Consider the following 21567-nt stretch of genomic DNA (forward strand, 5'->3'; position numbering starts at 1 on the left):
ACTCCTCTTCATGGTTGTCAAGTCCTTCCCTTATGGAATAACACCAACTGGATGCAATGTGATTTTCCCCTCGGTCTCCAGGTTCAACCAGTTTCTCACTGTCCCAGGATTTCCACTGGGCAACCTCCTCACTTTCTGGATATCTCAAGTCCACTTATTCTTTTTTTAAAATACATTTTTATTGATTTGAGAGAGGAATGGAGAGGGAAAGAGAAATAGAAACATCAATGATGAGAGAGAATCATTGATTGGCTGCCTCCTGCACACCCCACACTGAGGATCGAGCCCACAACATGGGCAAGTGCCCTGACTGGGAATCAAACCGTGACCTCCTGGTTCATAGGTCAACACTCAACCACTCAACCAACATGGTCAGGCAAGTCCAATTAATCTTCAAAGTCAAATTCAAAACACTCTTCTCCATGAGACCCTCACCTCTCACACTTCAATATCACACTTCCAGTCCTACTCTAGACTTAACTGTTCTATAATTTCATTTATGTTCATTTTGTATTCCCCGTAACAGGCTGACTACAGTGGAGAAGAAAAGGTATTAACATTTACTGAACACCACTGGGTGTCAGACATGACAAGATATAAACCATCTGGGTGAATAGTAAGCACTGTTAAAACTTCCACGGAATTGACTAGCTTACATTTTCTTATGGCCAACCATTTAATTACATATGGTCTTACTCCATGAAGTAGCCTTAAAGAAGAAAATAAAATAAAATAAATAAAATAAAATAATTGGCGTAATTAAAAAATCAAAATGCTCCTGAATCTGAGAAAGATCAGCTTCCTTCCATACCAAATCAATTGCTCAAGTAGTTGAAAAGAGAAAATGCAATTGCTTTTTCTGACGCTGTCTACTCTATGAGTGGGGACTGAAAAAGCCACAGTAACCTGTGAAGCCTGAGGAATGAAACGCTGATTGTGGCTCCAGACTAGATAAACCATAAACACAATCTCGAGGTTTGACAACTAGCACCTGTCACCACAGCCACTGTAGATACAACCCATGAGACTTCCAGAGCTAAAAGGCAGCTCAGCTATTCATCCTAATGTTCAAATGCTTGTATCAAACACTTAACATGTTCACTACCCAGATGTGCAGAATTCTTTCCTCAGTTAACAACTCCAAGTTCCTAGGTAGGAGGAAACTATTTCTCAGTCAAGGTTATCTGGTTAATTTTGAAGAATTTGTTGATGTTACTCCTGCATACACTGACACCACCAGAACCAAGCAATAGCAAATATACATGAGGATTGCATGTGCTTTATTCTCACCCCAAAAGTTGTCATTTATGGGGAAGGATAAAATCTGTGAGTATAAGAATTACAGGTGTTTCTACATATTTGGGTTCTTACTGACTCTATTCCTTTCTCAGCCTGCAACAGGAATCTAGCAAAATCTAAAACAAGAACCAAGCAGTGTTAATGAATCTTCTTCCTTGGAGAAAAGATTAGCCAAATGAGAGCCAAACTCTTTGACAAATGTACCCAGTGAGACTCAAAATACCCCAGTCAATTTAAGCCATTTTTGCTCATCATTTTTGGTTGAACATGCTTAGAAAACTAACAGCTTGGCATGTCTAATAAGCCATGGATTCCACTCAGAGCAGCAGAATTTATTAAACGTGGGAAGAAATGGTGCATTTTTTGTCACTTTGACACCCTAACCTCAAGCAGAAAGCACAAGATTATCTAACCATTTGAAAATAAAGGTGAAAACACACTGGTAAAACCAAAACAGAGGTATGCCTGTCTTCTGCTTTGTGCTGAAAACCACAGCGGTCTTTGTTGGGAATATGCCTTTGGTCAATGCAGCAGTGACAGCAGCTAGTGAAAAAGCATAGGGAAGACCCAGCAAACTGTAAGTGATTTAGCACAAAAAATCACCACTCTCCCTCCCCCTAGGGGTAAAAAACATCCTGGTATTGTTTTCAACTTTTCAATGACACTAGATGGAAAGCACTAAAAAGCACAAATCAATTTACAATGAAACTTTTCAATAAAATAATGTCTTAAGTAAAGCAAGGTACCAGTACATCTTGTTAAATATACACACCTGTTCTCAGTTGCCCCTATTTTAACACGTTAAGAAAATGTTGTCTCGGGACAAAAATAGTCCTCATCTTTTAAAAACAGCTTTTAAAGGGAAGATAATGGTTTCCTAGAGAGCAGTCAGTCATGTAGTATTTACTCTGAAACACAACTGACCACACAACTGACCCGAATGTCAAAATGACATTTAAATGTTAGGTCACTTGGCGCGTGCGGACGCCCCCCACCCCCATCCCCACCCCCCACACACACAGTGTAGCATTTTCAAGTAGGAGGAAAACTCAAGGATTTTTAACCTGAAAACATACAAGAAGCCCAAGTTTCTTCACCATCATTCACAAAGGAAATGTGTGACCTGCGGAACCTGATGTGCTGTCAGCCTGGGCTCTGGTTTCCTTTACAGCCTTACTCTTTGGGAGTCCCCATCATGCCTGTGTCAATACTGATGTTTCCATGACACCGTCACAGCCTGCTCTCCCGGGTGCAGGGAATGGCTTCAAGGCAGTCTAAGGGAAAGTTCTTCAGGGTTTGTGGGACAAAGAGGCTAGGAAATAATGATTTATTAAAGATCTCTTGAGACTCAAAAAAAGGCTCTTCTGATTCTTACAAAGACTACATCATAATAAACTCAGTGTCTTCATCACTAAAATTAACAGAAAAATTGCAAATCTTCATTTTTTTACTCATAATTTACTCTACAAGGAATTTTAATGAGTAAATTCTCCCAGTTCCCCAAATCTAAGCTTCCTTTTTAAAAAATATATCTTCAAGTGACCAAGATTATCTAAATTGAACAGGCAAGCTGACTACCATACCACCAGAAATGAAAAGGGATTTATTTTCAGCTATGACCTCCAAATTTTTGAAGAGCTGTAAATGAAGGTTGACATTAAAAAAAAAAAAATTTTTTTTTAAGCAGATTCCAACAAGGTAATGTGGCATATATAGCATTCATTACACATTATCACTGGACAGGACTGGGGTGGTACTTTCTAAAACAAGCACATTAATATTCATGCAGCTCATCAACTGTATATCCACAGTAAGTGGGGATAAATAGAGACTCTAAGTAGCCTTGTGCTAGTTTATAACAGCTTTTGTCCCAGTATTAGTTATCTATTGCTATGTGGCAGGTTATATCCAAACTTAGCAACTTAAAGGAACAAACTCACCTCCAGATCCTGTGGGTCTGGGATCCAGGAGCGGCTTAACTGGAGGATTCAGGTTCAGGGTCTCTCAGGAGGTTGCACTTAAGCTATACCCAGGTCATCTGGGGATGGTGAGCCTAGTTAAGAGTCTCTATTCATCCCCACCTATTGTGGATATACAGTTGATGAGCTGTATGAGTATTAATGTGCTTGTTTTAGAACGTACCACCCCAGTCCTGGCCAGAGATACTGTATTATGAGTGGTATATATACATCACCTTGCTGGAATCTGAAAAATTTTGAATCTTAGAACACACCTGGCCCCAGGGGTTTCAGATAAGGCACTGAGAACCTGTATTCAGTTTTCCTAAAACACGTTTCCTGATTAACCCCACCTTGACATATAAGAAATAGGATTTCTTTCCAGAATTTTTGTAGCTCTTAGGATTTCCACAATATAACTCAATACTTGATATAAATTGCCTTGTATTGTACTCTGTTGTTTTATAACTAAACCTTTCCACTTAAAAATTAAACTCCTAAAAAAAAAGTCTGACAAAAAAAAAAAATTAAACTTCTTACAAACAAGAATCTTCCTTCTTTTTCATCATCCCCACCAGAAAACTGGAAGCTCCCAGGTACACAATAAGCTCTGAATAAATTATTGTAGAACTGAGTTCACAAATACATACCTACAATTACAGATACATAGCATTGGTCTAGAGCAGTGGTCGGCAAACTCATTAGTCAACAGAGCCAAATATCAACAGTACAACGATTGAAATTTCTTTTGAGAGCCAAATTTTTTAAACTTAAACTATATAGGTAGGTATATTGTTATTAACTTAACTAGAGGCCCGGTGAACAAAAATTTGTGCACTTGGGGGGGAGAGGGGGTCCCTCAGCCCGGCCTGTGCCCTCTCGCAGTCTGGGACCCCTTGGGAGATAACGACCTCCTGGCTTAGGCCTGCTCCCGGGTGGCAGAGGGCAGGCCCAATCCCTAGGTGCAGCCCCTGGTCGGGCTCAGAGCAGGGCCAATTGGGGAATTGGGGCGCCGCCCCCTGTCATGCACAGAGCAGGGTGGATTGGGAGGTTGCGATGCCACCCTCAGTCATGCTCAGGGTAGGGCCGATTGGGGGGTTGAGGCACCGCCCCCTGTCACACTCAAGGCAGGGTCGATGGGGAGGTTGCGGCGCCACCCCCTGTCACGCACAGAGCAGGGGCCATCAGGGGGTTGGGGAGCTCCCCCCTGTCATGCACAGAGCAGGGCCCATCAGGGGGTTGGGGAGTTCCCCCCATCAGGCACAGAGCAGGGCCGATCAGGGGGTTGGGGCACCTTCCCCTGTCAGGAACAGAGCAGGGCCGATAGGGAGGTTGTGGCCCTGCCCCCTGTCACAAACAGAGCTGCAGGGCAATCAGGGGGTTTGGGCGCTGCCCCCTGTCATGCTGATCCCGGTGCCGGGAGGCATATTACCCTTTTACTATATAGAATAGAGGCCTGGTGCATGGGTGGGGGCTGGCTGGTTTGCCCTGAAGTGTGTCCTGGATCAGGGTGGGGGTCCCCACTGGGGTGTCTGGCCAGCCTGGATGAGGGGATGATGGCTGTTTGTAGCTGGTCACACACCCTTCAGGCTGGAGGTCCCCACTGGGGTGCCTGGCCAGTCTGGGTGAGGGGCTGAGGGCTGTTTTCAGGCTGGGACTGAAGCTCCCAACTGCTCCTTTTTTTCTTTTTTTTTTCTTTTTTATTCTGGGCCAGCTTTAGCTCTGAGGCTCCAGCTCTTAGGCCTCAGCTCCTGAAAGCAGGTATCTGGTTTGTTTAGGTTCTACAATCGAAACTCTGTATCAACTCCAGGTCTGAGATCCCGGCTAGCTGAAAGCTGGTTTCTGGGGTTTTGTTTAGCTTCTATTTTTGTAACTATGTTTCAAACTGCCAGCTCAGAGGCCTGCAGCGGCAGGCGGGGAACGTTGGAGTCCTCCGTCACGGAAGCAAGCAAGCCTCATGTTAGTTTCAAGCTGCCTGGTTGCCGGCCACCATCTTGGCTGACAGTTAATTTGCATATTGCCCTGATTAGCCAATGGGAAGGGTAGCGGTCGTACGCCAATTACCATGTTTCTCTTTTATTAGATAGGATTAGGGTACTCGTAAGGCTTAGGAAGAGCCACACTCAAGGGGCCAAAGAGCCGCACATGGCTGGCAAGCCGCAGTTTGCCCACCACGGGTCTAGAGACCCATTAAACCCTCACACTCAAAACCTATTTATTATCAAATAATTGCCCTAGAACATGATGTAAACACAGTGTGCGTCTGAAAGAAAAAGAAGCTGGCTCTCTGAGGAATTCTGGAAATTTTGCACATCCCCCAGTGCCCATGTAAACAGTAACAGAAGCACAAAATAACTATTATCAGGGGAAAAGATCTATTGGCCTCCTGATGATTGGCCCATCTGAAACCTTTCAAGGAAAGAGCAATTTTACCTTTCTGCTTTTTTTTTTCGCACCCTCCCCAGAGCAATAAGAAGAATCACTAATCAGTTTTTAATTTTCTTTCCTGGAGAGAGATTTAGGATGGAGCTGTAAGAATTCATATAGGGACTTAACAAAATAAAGACCAGGGAAAAACTGAGTGATATGAGCTCTGAAACTAAATAAATTCTAGACTTTTTAGATTAACATGCATTTTCCAAAAAAAGCCAACAAATTAAAATGTAATGCAATAAACATTGTTCTGAAAAGAAGTTCCACATAGGCAAACTCTTTTCTAAATTGGAGGAAAAATAAATAAATAAATAAATAAATAAATAAATAAATAAATAAAGTCCCTGAGACAAAATGATCTCTCCCTTATATAATCTACCCAGAACGAATTCTACAAATCCAAATGTCAAGGCTGCAGAATACAATCAGGTCAGGTCATAGGCCTATAAAGACTTGATTTAAAAGGAGCAGTGGGGAGGGAACAGGAAGAGGTTGGGAGCCTGGGAGGAGATGGAATTAGCAGTAAACCTAAATGATTTTCAACAAATTCTGACCTCTCCCTCTCTAATCAGCTTTCAGCCTTCCTCCCTGGCATGCTGCAAAGAAATTGAAGGTGGGTAAGCACTGAGAAAATGACCAGGTGGGAAACCAAGAGCCAGGGTTCTAGTCTCACGTGCTGGGCTCTGGCCAATCACTGCCTCTCACCGGGTCCCTGTTCCCTCGTCAGGAGAATGGGAGAATTAGATGGTTCCGATGCCAGGTCGAACTTTCTGTTACAAGTGAAATCCAATTGGTTGTAATTTATGCCATCTCTTCCACATTCTCCCCCTGTGTCTGTTGCATTCTCAGGCAGCATCATGGGAATGAAATAACGAAGGGCATGTGACCACACACGGGTCTGGTGCAGAGAATCAGACAACTGAACTATCAGGCAAAAGAATGAGTGGCTGGCAAGAAAAGGCAATGGCAAGTAGACACTGGTTTGTGGGAAAGATTTTGTCATGCTATGGCACTATTGGGATTTTCTTCACAGAGGGAAAACGTACTGCCGATAGCCTGAACATCTAGTGGGGTTTTCCGGTGTTTGAGTACCACAGGCGTGTAGAATGTACAATCCAGACAAAGCTGTAAAACTTATATTATGCCAGCTTCAGTGCCACTAAGAATTACTACAATTTCCCTCAGTCCTAGGAATGTTAGTCCAATTCCATAAAGCCGTCGTTGTTACGTTGGCTTTACCCTGCAATCCTTCTAGGAATCCTGGAAGTTCACGGTTGAAAGAAAGTCACGAAGGGTGGGGAGGGTGTATGTGTTTAGAACTGAATTATTTTCCTAGGAGGAAAACACTGTACAGGACAAATCTCCAGCAATTCCTCAATGTTTCAAGGTAACAGGTTTCTAACATGCTACCAGGGGTGGGGAATCTTTTTTCTGCCAAGGACCATTTGAATATTTATAACATCCTTCTCAGGCCATACAAAATTATCAACTTAAAAATTAGCCTGCTAAAAAATAAATAAATCACACACCAAAAAAATTAGCCTGCTATGTTTAGTCAAACATTTAATTAACTCACCCCTAGTGCTTTGGCCCGGGCCAGACCAAATGATTTTACGGGCCTCCTGCGGCCCTTGGGCCAGATGCTCCCCACCCCTGTGCTTGATATGAATATCAAAACTGTTATTCATAAAACATATACAAATATACTTTTTCCAGCTCTCCACCAAGGAATTTACAGAAAGAGTCTGCAAGAACCAAAGGCAAATCCTTTCCACAATGTATTTAGCAACACTCAGAGCTTATGTAGAAAAGTTTCTGGAAATCAAAATATTCAAGGTTTCAAGTTACCAAAGCAATAGCAGCAGCATATCTAAAATTCACTGAGCACCACCATGTGCCTGGCACTGGTTCTTAAGGATTGAACTGACGGTAAAACAGACTATGTTTGCTGGCAAGGACCATTTGAATATTTATAACATCATTCCCAGGCCATACAAAATTATCAACTTAAAAATTAGCCTGCTATATTTAAGTTTCTCAAAATATTAAATGTTAAATCTGTTTTAACTGGGAGTGCTTTCTCTGCTGAATTACACACACATCCAGTACTAAGGAACTAGTAAACACAAACAAGATGCATAAAGATAGGCATGGACTAGAACTGAGAGTACAGAAATGAATCTTCACACTTATTGTCAATTGGTTTTTAATAAGGGTGTCAAGACAATTCAATGGGGAGAAAATGGTCCTTTCAACAAATGAACTGAGACAACCGGCTATCCACATGGAAACAAATGACAAATGGGTCATGGACCTAAATGTGAGAGCAAATGCCATAAAACACTTAGAAAAAAACACAGGAGTACATGTCACTAGTCTCTACGAACATCAAACCACCATGCTCCCTCACTTCTAACAGCCACCCATGTGCCTCAGAGAGCCAGCCTCTCTCTGGGCAGGGATGGGAGATCAGATACCCCAAATTAGAATTTAGGAAGAACTTATTAGCAAATAATAGACCATACGTAGTAATAGCTACTTTTTATTGGGCAACTTTTATCCTATGTGCCTAAATTCTTTTCTCAAATTCTTAAAATCATCCTACGAGGCAGGTATCATGCCCCTCAATTTGTAAATGAAGAAAGGGAGGCTAGTTCCAAGAAGAGTCATTTGAGTCATTTGACTAATCACAAGACCAGTGATTTCATGGCAGACCAGGATTTATTTTTTTTTTAATATATTCTATTGATTTTTTACAGAGAGGAAGGGAGAGAGATAGAGAGTTAGAAACATCGATCAGCTGCCTCCTGCACACCTCCTACTGGGGATGTGCCCGCAACCAAGGTACATGCCCTTGGCCGGAATCGAACCTGGGACCTTTCAGTCCGCAGACCGAAGCTCTATCGGATAGAGTGGATAGAGTCTATCCACTGAGCCAAACTAGTTAGGATGGCAGACCAGGATTTAAATGCAGGGCCAGAATGTGGGACAAGAGAGATTGAAAGTGATCACACAGCACCACCCCACACCCCTCCCCACCCCACCCCACCCCTGCCTTTAGGAGGCTGGTTTAGGTGTGAAGTGTGAGGGCCTGGGCTGAAGTGGGAGCAGTGAGGATGGTAGAGAAAAACCAATTTTGACAAGTGACAATTAAGGCAGAGAGGCTCCCATCTGCTTCTCAAACACAGCTCTAAATGAAGGGCAAGGTGGGACTTGAATGATTTAAACACTCAGATGGTCTCGGTGGGCTAGCTCAGGAACCTACCTGACCCTCTCTCGTGTCACACTATATGGAAAACTGTATTCTACACAAGGCCCTTTCTCACCAACTTCTGGGACACCATCCTCCCAAAGTGAGGAACTCTCAGCATTACGACTGTGCTTTCTCCTGTACATGCTGTTTCTCAACAATCTCCTGTTGCATTTGGTTTCCTCTTCGGTCTCGGTTCGCTGATTCCAGCCCTGCCATCTGACCCCTTGGTTACTGTCCATGGGGGCTAGCACTCAGCACCTCTCGGTTTTCCTAGCCTGCCACCATCTCTCTTGTTCTACCTCCCCTTAGGCATGTCAATCTCCTTGAAAACAAACTGCTCACACGTTTGCAAGCCCTGCCAGGCCCTTTCATGTCTTCAGTGATTATTAGGAATTTCTTGGCAAGAGCACTCAGTTACAGGGAAATTGATTATTAACAATAGGCAGCATTAAGAAAGAGTGGCTGTTCCACTTAGAAAACAAAACAAAACAGGAAATACACACATGGCTGAGAGGGCACAGGAATGCAATCCCCATTTTTGAGAATGATACAGACTCTCTGAAGTGTAGTTACAGGCTTTTTTTTTTTTTTTTTTTTTCAAATATATTTTATTGATTTTTTACAGAGAGGAAGGGAGAGGGATAGAGAGTTAGAAACATCGATGAGAGAGAAACATCGATCAGCTGCCTCCTGCACATCTCCCACTGGGGATGTGCCTGCAACCAAGGTACATGCCCTTGACCAGAATCGAACCTGGGACCTTTCAGTCCGCAGGCTGACGCTCTATCCGCTGAGCCAAACCGGTTTCGGCGACAGGCTTTTTGAGTCACAAACTAAACTGGTGTCTCCTGATCTAAGAAACACCTAGTCTATACCTAAACAAGTAATAACAGATACCTGGTTAATCTTAATATAGGAGCATTAGAAGAAATCTGATGAGGCAGAGCAAATAACAGGTGTACTCATTACAACCCAAAGCAGACCGACCAGGAGTCTTACTTATGGGCTTTACTTGTGGCTAAAATATTGGAGACAAAGCAATCATTCTCAGAAACGCTGGAGGGGCCATGGCAAATCTTCTATCTGACCTGCCACGATTACAGTAGGCCTGCAGAAAAATACACTGTGCATCGGAATGAAAAACTTATCACTTGTCATAAAAAACCAATATTTAATTTATTGACACTGCCTTTTCCATTAAGCCTTAGAGCAGTGTCAAATGAGATTTGTGCAGCTTCAAGAATAAAATGGGTGATACAGCAAAATTAAAAATTACACCAAGGGTCCCTGGTTGTGTAAACCCACACTGCAAAACTAACAGACACTTTCTCAGACAGTTCATAGAGTAGGAGACAAGGGAGAAAAGCAATTAAAGCATGAGAATCTGTTCTCCATTCTTGAAATAGGCCCTTCATCCAAAAGACTCTCAAGTTGCAAGGGGTAAGTTATATTTTCCAAAACGAAAGAAAAAGAAAGACTCAGTAGCTACCTCTCCAATACAAAAACGCTGTGGCTCGTGTTTTCTGAAACAGCTGCTCGTCAGCATTTCAATGTGCTACATGCACCATCCACGGCATCATCTCATTTTCTACCCATTACCAATATAAAAACTAGAGTATCTTGGCAACAGATTTTTCACAGTGAGATTCACTTAATTCTGGGATCTTTTCTAGTAAAAATGTAATGATCCTCATTATCCAGAAGATTTTCAATATGGTCTTTTCCAACTGCAACACTCCAATCATTCCTCTATTCAAATGATAGCTAAGAAGCTTCTATTACATGAGGCAGGCAGCTCTGGCTGCTGCAGATCCCAGGTAGGGGCTTGCAGGCTGCTGGAGGAGACAGATGTGCCCAAAAATAATGCCTGCAGTGTGGTATGTGCAGTAACAGGATGTGTGTGAAGCACTGACAAGTGCTTAACTCTGCCTGGTCAGGTTGTGTTGAAGGCTTTCTAGCAGATGGGACACATGATTGAAGTGTCAAAAGGATGAGTTCAGATGAGTGTGTGCTTAGGGAAAGGCAAAAGGGTACCCCACTCAGTGGGAACCCCATGCATAAAGGTATGTGAGAGTCTGATATGTTTGGGAGACCAGGCAGTGCCACATGTGCACAGAGAGGTCATTTGGGTAGGCAGGGCTACATCAGGTAGGGTGCTAACACAAACCATGAAGTTTGGACTTTATCTGTAGAAGAAATGAGTCACTAAAAGAAGAAGAAGGAAGGGATGAAGAGAGCATCATTTTACAGTTGGAGAGACTGAGATTCAGAGAAGATAAATATCTTCCTGAAAGTCCCACAGCTAGTAAGTAATCAGTGGGGTGAAAATTTAAACCTAGCTGGTCTGATTCCAGAGTCCATGCTTTTAATCACTTATTATATTGCTCCTAGTATTAGAATATTAAGCAGGTTAAACACACTGACATATATTGTTTTCCCTGACATATATAAAAGGTACATGACTACCCCTCCAAAAAGAAAAAAGAAAGACCACCAAAAGTTAGCCTGCATCCAGTGCAAAAGGCTGAGCACCAAACGCACACGAATAAAGGAAGCTGTTAGTCTCTATGGCAATGGTTCTCAACCAAAGGTGATTTTGCCCATCGGGGACATTTGGCAACATCTGGGCAAGAAGAATTACCGGCAGCTCATGGCTAGGGGCTGCGAGTACTATTCAGTATCTCACAATGGACCGAACAGCCTACCACAACAAAGAACTGTCTGGCCTTATTCTGAGATACAATCTGATGCAAACTATCGAAGAAAACATGAGCTTCCTATCTTGTTTATAAGTGTCTTATTAAAAATAGCAAACCACTGTCCACATGGCTAATGGAGAGTCTGGGCTTTTGTACCTGCAATTTAAATTTAACTCTGAATGTTCGTGTCCACCCCCTCCCCCAAATTCATATGTTGGAAACTTAATCTCCACTAGGAGATGGGGTCTTTGGGATTCGTGCCCCTATGAAAAAGGGCCAGCCCAACAAAGCTCCCTCGCCCTTCTGCCATGTGAGGCTACAAGAAGCTTTCAACCAGGAAGAGGGCCCTCACCTGGCCATGCTGGCATCCTCATCTCAGATTTCCAGCCTCTAGAACTATGAAAGATAAATTTATCTTGTTTACCAGTCACTCAGTCTGTGGTATTTTGTTATTGCAACCTGAATGGGGTAAGACACCACCAATGTTCAAAAGCAACAAATGCTCTGCATTAGTTCAAGTCTAGGTCAAAGTTAGTTCAAGCTAAACATTATAGAATTCAAGAATAATTATATTAATGGGGCTGCAAAAAGTGTGGTCCACCTTCAGTTAAGGAAATTAGAAATACCTGGAGAAGGGCAGCCATTAGCTAGCTGCTGGAGGTAACAATGCTCTCCCCATTAAATTATTTTTAAACACTTTCAAAAAAAAAACAACTTCTTGTAAAATTGAGGGGGCACTTAAGGTCTGAGGAGCTAATGTACAACATGGTTACTATATTTGACAACTTAGGTGTTCTCAATAACGTCAACAAAAAAGATAATAGCCCAGCTGGTGTTGCTCAGTGGTTGAGAATCGACCCATGAACCAAAAGGTAATGATTCAATTCCCGGTCAGGGCACATGCCAGGTTGCAGGCTCAATCCCAATAGGGGGCGTGCAGGAGGCAGCCAATCAATGATTCTCTCTCATCATTAATGTTTCTATTTATTTCCTTCTCCCTTCCTCTCTCTGAAATCAATTAAAAAAACACACACATTAAAAAAATGTGAGGTGATGGATGTGTTAACTTGGTGGGGTCCTTTTACAATGCATATACACTGAGTGGCCAGATTATTATGACCGGCCAGATTATTATGACCACCCCATCAGTACTTCATTGGGCCACCTTTTGCCTTCAATACTGCGGCAATTCTTCTTGGCATTGACTCCATGAGATGTTGAAAGGTGATGCGAGGAATCTGACACCATGCCTGATGAATAGCACTGTCCAGTTCTGTGAGATTTGATGGTTGTGGAACCAGCTGCCTGATGGCTCTTTTAACTTCATCCCACAAATGCTCAATTGGATTGAGATTTGGTGATTGTGGGAGCCACCTAAGCAAGGTAAAGTCTCCCTCATGTTCTTGAAACCACTCCTGCACAATACGAGCACCGTGGCATGGCGCATTGTCTTGTTGGAAGAAGCCACCTCCATTGGGACACGCCATCAACATGATAGGATGAACTTGATCAGCAATGATACTTAGGTATGTTGTGCTATTCAGACGTTTATAATGATCTGGCCCTCTAGCAATGTCAGCGCGAAATTATAGCTAATTTGCCTACAAACGTCAGGTGGTCATAATAATCTGGTCACTCAATGTATGTATCAAATCATCAGCTTGGACACTTTATATTACAATGTCATTTATCAATTAGACCTCAGGAAGCTAAAAAATACTTTAAATCATTTTTTAAAAACCCAAAAATATATTTGAGGAAGCATTTATATACTAGGTCATCTTAAACGGCCACAATACGAATATCATACTTGAATTCTAGAAATCTAGATGCAGGGGAGCAGAGGGGTACCTCTATCCCAGTCACACGTAACTTACTAAGCAATCAAGAACCCCCAGACAATCTTACATTAACGAAATGCTGGTGTATGATTACCTGCTTCAACCTATGTTAATAAGGTCTCTGACTCTATACTTATGTGTTTGATATCAAATATATAAGTATTTACATAATGCAATTTGTGAAGAACTGTTGCTTTTCACTTTTTCCCAGTCTTCTTAGATTTCTCTTTACCAGTCCAAATGGAACGAAAATCACACTTCTCGGTAAGGGAGAGGAATATAATTTAAGCTCCCCCCTTCTAATTGTTTTTCTAGTTTATTAGGAAGCTTCTGATCAAAGCATCAAAACTCACTCACAATATTCCCTCAGGAAACTCAGGATGATTAGAAAATAACTTCATTTAAAAGTTAACAAATGAACTGTATATACTTTAACTGTGCAAATTGTATGGTATCCTATATAATAAAAGCCTAATATGCAAATCGAGAGAATGGCGGAATGACCAATGGAAGGACAGGTTGCTATGACGCACATTGACCACCAAGGAGCAGACACTAAATGCAGGAGCTGCTCCCAGCCCGCAGGCCCCAGGCCAACCAAGGCAAGTGCCAGCAGGGGCTCCCTGATCGCCCCGCTGGTTGCCCCACAGAGGGAGGCAACCAGAGGCGGCAGTGGGAGGCGGGGTTGGCGAGCGGGCAGTGCCAGGCTGGCCAAGGCAGGTGCCAGCAGGGGCCCCCCAATCGCCTCACAGATCGGCCCTAATCACTGGCCAGGCATAGGGACCCTACCTGTGCACAAATTCCATGCACCGGGCCTCTAGTATTTCAATAAAGCCTTAAAAAAGTTAACGGAATTTCCATCTTGTTATTATATTGGTTTCATTTAGTCAAATACTCTTGAGGGGGAAATGAGCACTTCAGTGGTTACTATATTACTACTCAGAGGACTAAAATTTTGCTAAAATGAAAATACTAATCTAGGTCATATTTGCACCAGCAATTTTCAAAACTAAATTTATAACCAAAGCTGGTGATTTTCCCCCCTGAAAATCTTTACTAATCAAATGACAACCTATAAAGGTAGTCTGAGCCATATAAAGTTTTGCTTCTAAAGAGAACAGAAAGAAAGATCTCTACCTCCACCAGGACAAAGAACTACGAAGGACATAACAAAAGTTTCCCTGAACAAACATTACTCAAACCAAGAGACCAACCACAGCAGAAATTCTTAACTTGAATAAACAACAGAGATAGCAGCAGAGAACAAATAGCTAGAAGCTATTGTGGGGCTCAACACACAAGTAACAGCTTCCAGTTTATATAAACCTAGGTTTTTAAATCTTGGATAGGACTCAAACTACAAATTGCATGAAAAAGACTTCCTGTTTTCAAGGTGAGATTACCTCTAAAGCAAGTTTCTACATAACATTAGTATGAATATAAAGATATGTTTTATTTTTCTGATTTTTAAATTTTTCAATTACAGTTGACACACAATATATTAACCTCAGGTATACAATATAGTGATTAGACTATATAACGTATGAAGTAATCACCCCAATAAGTCTAGTACCCATCTGACACCATATACAATTATTACAGCATTATTGACTATATTCCCTATGCTGTACTTTACACCCCATAACTGTTTTTATAACTGGAAATTTGATTTGTTTAAAAATATATTTTTTTTTTTATTGGAAGAGAGGAAGGGAGAGAGAGATAGAAACATCAATGATGAGAGAGAATCATTGATTGGGTGCCTTCTGCATGCCCCCTACTGGGGATCGAGCCCACAACCTGGGCATGTCCCTGAAAGAAATCAAACCATGGCTTCCTGGTTATCAGGTCAACACTCAACCACTGAGCCACGCAGAATTGGCTGATTATTTTTTGTTTTGTTTTGTTTTTTGTTAATCCTCACCCGAGGATAGTTTTCCATTGATTTTTAGGGAGAGTAGAAGAGAGGGAAAGACAGAGAGAAACATCTATTGGTTGCCTCCTGCATGAGCCCCAACCAGGGCCTAGGCCAGGGAGGAGCATGCAAATAGAGAGAATGGCAGAACGACCGGACTCGAACCTGGGACCCTCTATCCACTGATCCAAATTGCCTAGGGCAAGGACTGATTATTTTTTTTTAATTAAAAAAAAGAAAACACTTCCCATTTAAATTCTTAACATATAAGATGTGTAACTACTGTCTTCAAAATGAATTGCTTTCCATGGGAACAAACATGGATTTTTTCCTAAGTCGATGAGATCTTTGATCTAAATTGCAGAAAATCACTTCATAACCAACTTTGTAATTTGGCACTTAAATCCAAAGAGTGTTTTTCAAAATGGTACACAAGGAAAAACGAGTTTTATAAAGCTTCTCTCACACTCCTACTTAAATTAATCCTTTTTAACTCACAAGGAATTATTATAAGAGTAATACAAACAAATTCTTAAGTAACTATCAGGAATCAGTAAAACTCCTTCCATTAAGGGATGAAATATGTGAATATAATTTTAATGCAAAATTAGCTGTCTTCATTTTATTTGAGATAGAATGGACAAAAGGGTCATCTCAAAATAATTATTAGGAAACTAGAGGCCCGGTGCACTGGCCTGTGGGGATCAGTGGAAACTGGCTCTCCGACATCCCCCAAGGGGTCCTGGATTGCAAGACAGTGCAGGCCAGGCCAAGGGACCCCACCAGTGCATGATCGGGGCCAGGGAGGGTCTGTGGGAGGGCTCCAGGGCATGTAGGCCCGTCACACCCAGTCCCAATTGTCTGGACCCCAGCAGCAAGCTAACCTACAAGTCAGAGCATCTGCCCCCTGTGGTCAGTGTGCATCATAGCGACTGGTTGAACAAACAATCAGACACTTAGCATATTAGACTTTTATTATATAGGATACTTTTGAAAAACAAAAATATTTTTCTATTAATTTTAGGGGGGAAATAGGCTAATTGACATATGCTTAACTTTGACTTTAATTAGGGATAATCAAAATTATCAATTGTACTATAGCAGGAGGAGGCCACTATAATAGCAACTATTATACTATTAACTTTGAAGTAATTGTTGACTATTTCATTTACGAACTAAAGTAAGAGTTTAAAAATGCCAGGTATATACAGGATAATAACATACAAACTATACATATAATCATTCAATATTTGAATACCTTCTACATTCGGGAAGCTGGTCATTTTTGCCCCTTTTTCTTGTAAAAGAATGATACCTGGGAATTGAGAATTCTGTACACCAAGAATGGTCATTATTCATATATTAAACACAAATATGCTTATGTGTTTAATTTAGTACCTACCACAAGTAGATAGGTGCTTAACACATGCATTTTATAGTAGCATGGTAGTTACAGATAACGTGGTTAACTTCAGCAGACATCTGTGTTACACAATGGCCATCAAAATAATTGTGGCATGCTTTTGTGACACTAAAAGAGGCCAAGCCTGTTGCAAAATGATTACTTTCAACAAAAAACCTGTTTAAATTATTGTTTATTTAAATGGAATCTATCCAACATAACAGCATTATAAAGTTGCTATTGCATTTGAATCACTCACCACTCTTCAACCTATTTATAAAGCACGGTAAACACCATCAGGCTATAAAAAGTAATTATGGACCAGGATTTTTGATTCATGTTTTTTTTGACAAAATTATTCCATTTGATCCCAAGTCTTGACTGCTCTCTTGACAGAATAATGTACATGCTCCACAGCTGACAGGAGTATGCTTTCATGATTAAACAGGAAGCTCACACTCCAGATGACTTTAGACTTTGCACTTCAGAAAGATTTCTTTGTTGTTTCAGCATCAGATCATTGGTTATTTTTTTTCTAATCGTTTCTATCCCCAAGCCAAAGAGAATCTATGTATTATCAAACATTTAAGATGTGTTTGTCATTTCTGCCTATTTTATTTGCGCAATACACCAAAGAATGTCACATAATCTTGTAAGTTCTTTTACTGATTTCACTTGGGGAGAGGAGGTATTTTGGAACATAAAGAAAAGTTGAAAATATAAAATGAACACCTCCCCCTCCCTCAAAGTATTTTACTGACCTTCAAGGGATATAGCAAATGAGAATATGACTGACTTTTGCTTATTATAATTACTGGGGACACAATATTCAAAACAATTTTCTAAAGGAAAGGGTTAACTATCTTGTGGCTTTAACTGGTCATTTTTGCCCTTTTTTCTTGTAAAAGAATGACACCTGGGAACTGAGAATTCTGTACCCCAAGAATGGTCATATCAAAGCTGACGCTTCTGGCCATGAGCAGTGACTGTAAAGCACATAAAGCTATGTAAAAACCGAATCACATAAGGAAATGCCCAGGGCCAACGGCGTGAGGATTAACTGCTGAGATGACAAGACTAGGAAAGGACACTGGCCAGCCTGAATCTGATTTCTCAGACGCCCAGCTCTACTGGGGAGGAGGAGGGAGCCGCTTCCCTTCACCAGACTGGCTGCTGAGTTATCTAAAATGCCTGCGACATAAAAGTGAAGGAGAAAAGAAAACAAAACAAGCCGCTCCCCCATTCCGACCACCTCTTGGTAGTAACATCGTTCCTGGGGCAAAACGAGGGCACGCAGACGCCTCCGTCAGGTAGTCAACTCTATGAGATAACCCAGCAAAATTAAGGAAGTGGGTCTCTGCAATCTCCCAGCCTTTTTGTTTGGGTTCTCTAGGTTAACAGTAGTAACTGCATTTCAACGACCTACACACAGAAGCAGTTATTCCCGAGTCGCTCTGAGAAACGTTTGCTTCAATGTGGGGAGCCGGTTCGCTTGCAGAAAGGGAAATCATTTTCTGTCGAAACGTAGCAATACCGAACTACACGGCCAGGCCACACAATCACAACCGCCCAAGAAATGTGTTTCAGCGCGTGAACTCTTTTGCTTCCCCAAAGACACTATCAAGGAAAGGCCTAGGGAGAGCGTGCCTTCGACACTGTGTGCAGCCCATATACATACTCCTTGGGAGCTGCAGCGGAGGCCCTAGCCTAGATGCTCTGGGAGGAAACCTGTGTTGCGAAGATTTCTGGCCTCAGTTGCAGGACCGTGGATTGCAGCTGAGAGTTGGTGCGTGGGCTATCCTCTGAGACATCAAACTTACTTTCCTTTACGAAGGGACTCAAACTTAACCCACACTGGCACGTCCGCCCTCCACCTGCGCGCGGAGGGGGCAGCTGCGGCTCCTTCCCACCGCGCCGAGAGGCAGTCGCCGCCGCGACCCGGGACAACCCTCACAAAGCCGGGGACCCCCGAGCCCGCCCGGCTGCCAAACCCCCGAACACGCCCCCTTCCTGTGCCTACCTTGATGCCCTGCTGCTGGGTGGTGAGGGTTAACTTGGATTCATCCAGGAGCAAAACTTCGCAGTAAAATTCTTCCGGAACAGCGCAGAAACAGCCCATGTCGGCTGCGGCGGTCTCCAGCCGGGCGAGAAAGCTGCGACCCGAGCGCTGAGCCGCCCCCTCCCCTCAAGCACGAGGCATTAGTTTATTGTCCGCGCCGTGGCGAGGGCAACAGGAGCGGCTCTCGGCGAGGTCCAGCGCCGCGCGGGCGGGCGGCTAGGAGGGCGGAGAAGCCCGGAGATCAGCGCCCGGGAGCAGCCGGGGAAGCGCCAGCGGAACTGGGTGCGGAGGGCGGCGGCGCGTCCCCGCGCATCCTGCGGCTCCGGCTCCTCCGAGGGCGGGGACGCCGCGGCCCCTCCCGCAGTCCTGGGGACGACAGAAGTCTCCTGGCAATGGGGGCAAGGGGCAAGATAAGGGAGGGACGAGAGCTCGAGGCCCTCCCCGGACTTGGAAGCTCCTAGAAGCTCTAAAGACCCCTCCACCCGCGCACCACCCGAGCGCGGCCGCGACGCACCGACCTCCCCCGAGCCTGCGGGGTCCCCAGAGGGTGCGCACTTCCAGCTCCGATCCCACCCCGCAACTCCCAGTCTGGTCCGCTGACGGGGAGCGCTAGGCTGTTCCTTTGTGTCAGGGGGCACCCACGACGTCCCAGCAACATTGCAGGGGCAGTGGCCAGGATCATCCCTTCCCCAGTCCGCCGGCACCGAGAAGCCCAAAGACGGTCGGAAAGGGCGGCGGGTTCCTACCGAGACCGGTGAGTAGAGGTCAGCTCGTCGCGCAGTGTGGCTTCAGTCTGGGGAGCCCCGAGCTCATCTCGGAGGATCGTGTAGGGCCAAGTTCAATCTCTCCCTTCGAGAATGCCCTGCGCCGCGGCGGAGGGCTGCTTCCCCGGGAGGTTCAGAGAACCGGGCAGTCGAAGGACTTGCCTCCAGGCCCCCAGGCTGGGAATGCGGTGGGCGGGCGGGCGGGGGTGCGCCCTGGGGCGCCAGGCCCCGGCGGCTCCGGGGAAAGTTCTCACCGACGCTGGAGGTGCGGCGCCCCGGGCGGGAGCAGCCCAGGTACTGCTGGGTCGGGCCCCGGCGCCGGCAAAAACCTCTGGAGCAAAGCGAGGGCCCAGCAGCCGACCCCGGGGCGCCCCTTCTGGGCGGGGTCTCGGCTGGGGGCGGAGGGCGGAGCGGAGGTAGTCTAATGGCGAAGTGCCGACAGGTCCGCACGGGGAACCGCGCCGGGCGCCGGAGCCACGAGGCCGCCGGGAGCCCCGGCCCCGCTCGCAGCGTCCGTTTCCCAGGGAGACGGGGAGGCAGGCTTCGCGAGGGCTGGGCGCATTCCTGCTAGGACCCTGGCTTTCCGCGCTCCTGGTCCCACGCCCTCCTCGCGGACGGCCGTGTCCGGAACCGGCGGGCACAATAGCTCTGAGGCTGCAGTGACCCCTGGTGGGTCCTCAGGTGCGTGCACAGACAGCCCGAGCTGAGCCGCGAGAGGCTGGGCCTTCGCAGCAGGTGCAATCTGTGCTCTCCCGCTGGGAACCAGCCTCGAGTTAATTAATGCGCGTCGTCGTGGTTCCTGGAGACACGCGGGAGGACACGGAGCAGAGCTGAGGGTAGGCCTCCCAGAAAACTTCTCTACTCTGTATTTCGTATTTAGAGAGTAGAAGAGCTTTGGCATCAGACATAGTTTTGAATTCCAAGCTAGGTAACCAAAGCTCAAAAAAATGCTTAAAATGCCTTAAAAATAGTACCTTTAAAATAATAAAAATTTTAAAGCTGGCATCTGCGGCACAGTAGACCGGAAATGAACAAGTTGTGACTTGGGAGGGAGTTTCCTTCCATAGTGATTTGCCACAAAGAACCTTCTGTGGGAAGCCTTTTTCCCTGCAATAGCAGCTCCATCTCAACATGGAGAGCACAACCCCCAAAGTGCGATTCAAACCTGCCATGTTTGGTATGAACTTGACATAAAGCTATGACTCAAAACTACTTTATCTTCCAGGCTATCTGTGAAACAGAAGCAGTTTTTGAGTTTCTAATCAAATTCTATGTTCAACTTTGGGTTGTATTGTCCAAATTTTGCGTTACATGAGCGGGCACCTTATTTATTCTGGGTTTAGCATCTTTGCTTCTGGAGGCTTTTCTTTTCTGTAATATAATCCTCCAGACACAAATTGCCAAAAGGGATTGAAAATTTTCATAGCAGATTTTCATTCATTATCATCATATTCAGGAGAGCTTCCTTAGTTTGCAAAAACAAAAGGTAGGTCCAAGTGTAATAATTTGTTTTTCCAGTTTTGAGTCTTGTTGCCACCTGATTTATGTCCTTTGATTCTGGGGATTTTTGTTTCACCTTTAATGGTGATGGAAAGGCGGGGGTTTGGGGGTGAGGCAGCAATTTTTTTCATTTCAGGCTCCTCACAATGAAAAGTACAAAGCCATGAAGCCCTGTACATATGACAAACTTTTCTGAGTGAGGCATTTCCTTTTCCATTTCTTTATCAGGGATGGAGAAAAGAAAAAAATCCATTTAACACAAAATTGGAGTTTCCTAGAGATAATGGGAAGATTCCACCAGTTAAAATAAAAGCAATGTTAATGAGCCATTGATACACAATAAACTGCTTATATTTAAAGCAAAATTTGATACATTTTGATCTGTGTATATACTCATTAAACCATCACCAAAATCAAGCTAGTAAACATATCCTTCACCCATAA

The 21567-nt window shown here is 43.9% G+C and overlaps 1 protein-coding gene across 11 annotated transcripts in view; it reads right to left on the minus strand.

Moving 5' to 3' along the window:
* EPB41L4A (erythrocyte membrane protein band 4.1 like 4A) overlaps positions 1 to 20226 on the minus strand; it is a 214602-nt gene extending 194376 nt beyond the window's left edge. For 7 of the 11 annotated variants that reach the window (XR_004967774.1, XM_036310756.1, XM_036310760.1 and 4 more), the window contains exons 1-2: positions 19606 to 20226; positions 18821 to 19245 (exon numbers count right to left, since the gene is read on the minus strand). Coding sequence is in view for 7 of the 11 variants with exons in the window: in XM_036310756.1 (XP_036166649.1) it covers positions 18821 to 18919 (99 nt within the window). In the remaining 4 variants the exon portion in view is untranslated. Of the gene's footprint in view, positions 1 to 18820; positions 19246 to 19605 lie in introns of those variants that run through there. The other 4 variants (XM_036310754.1, XM_036310752.1, XM_036310753.1 and 1 more) reach the window with 3 other exon arrangements.
* Between the last annotated feature and the right edge of the window lie 1341 nt (positions 20227 to 21567).

This window comes from Myotis myotis, unplaced genomic scaffold (assembly GCF_014108235.1).
Source record: "Myotis myotis isolate mMyoMyo1 unplaced genomic scaffold, mMyoMyo1.p scaffold_m19_p_5, whole genome shotgun sequence".
Classification (NCBI taxonomy): Eukaryota; Metazoa; Chordata; class Mammalia; order Chiroptera; family Vespertilionidae; genus Myotis; species Myotis myotis.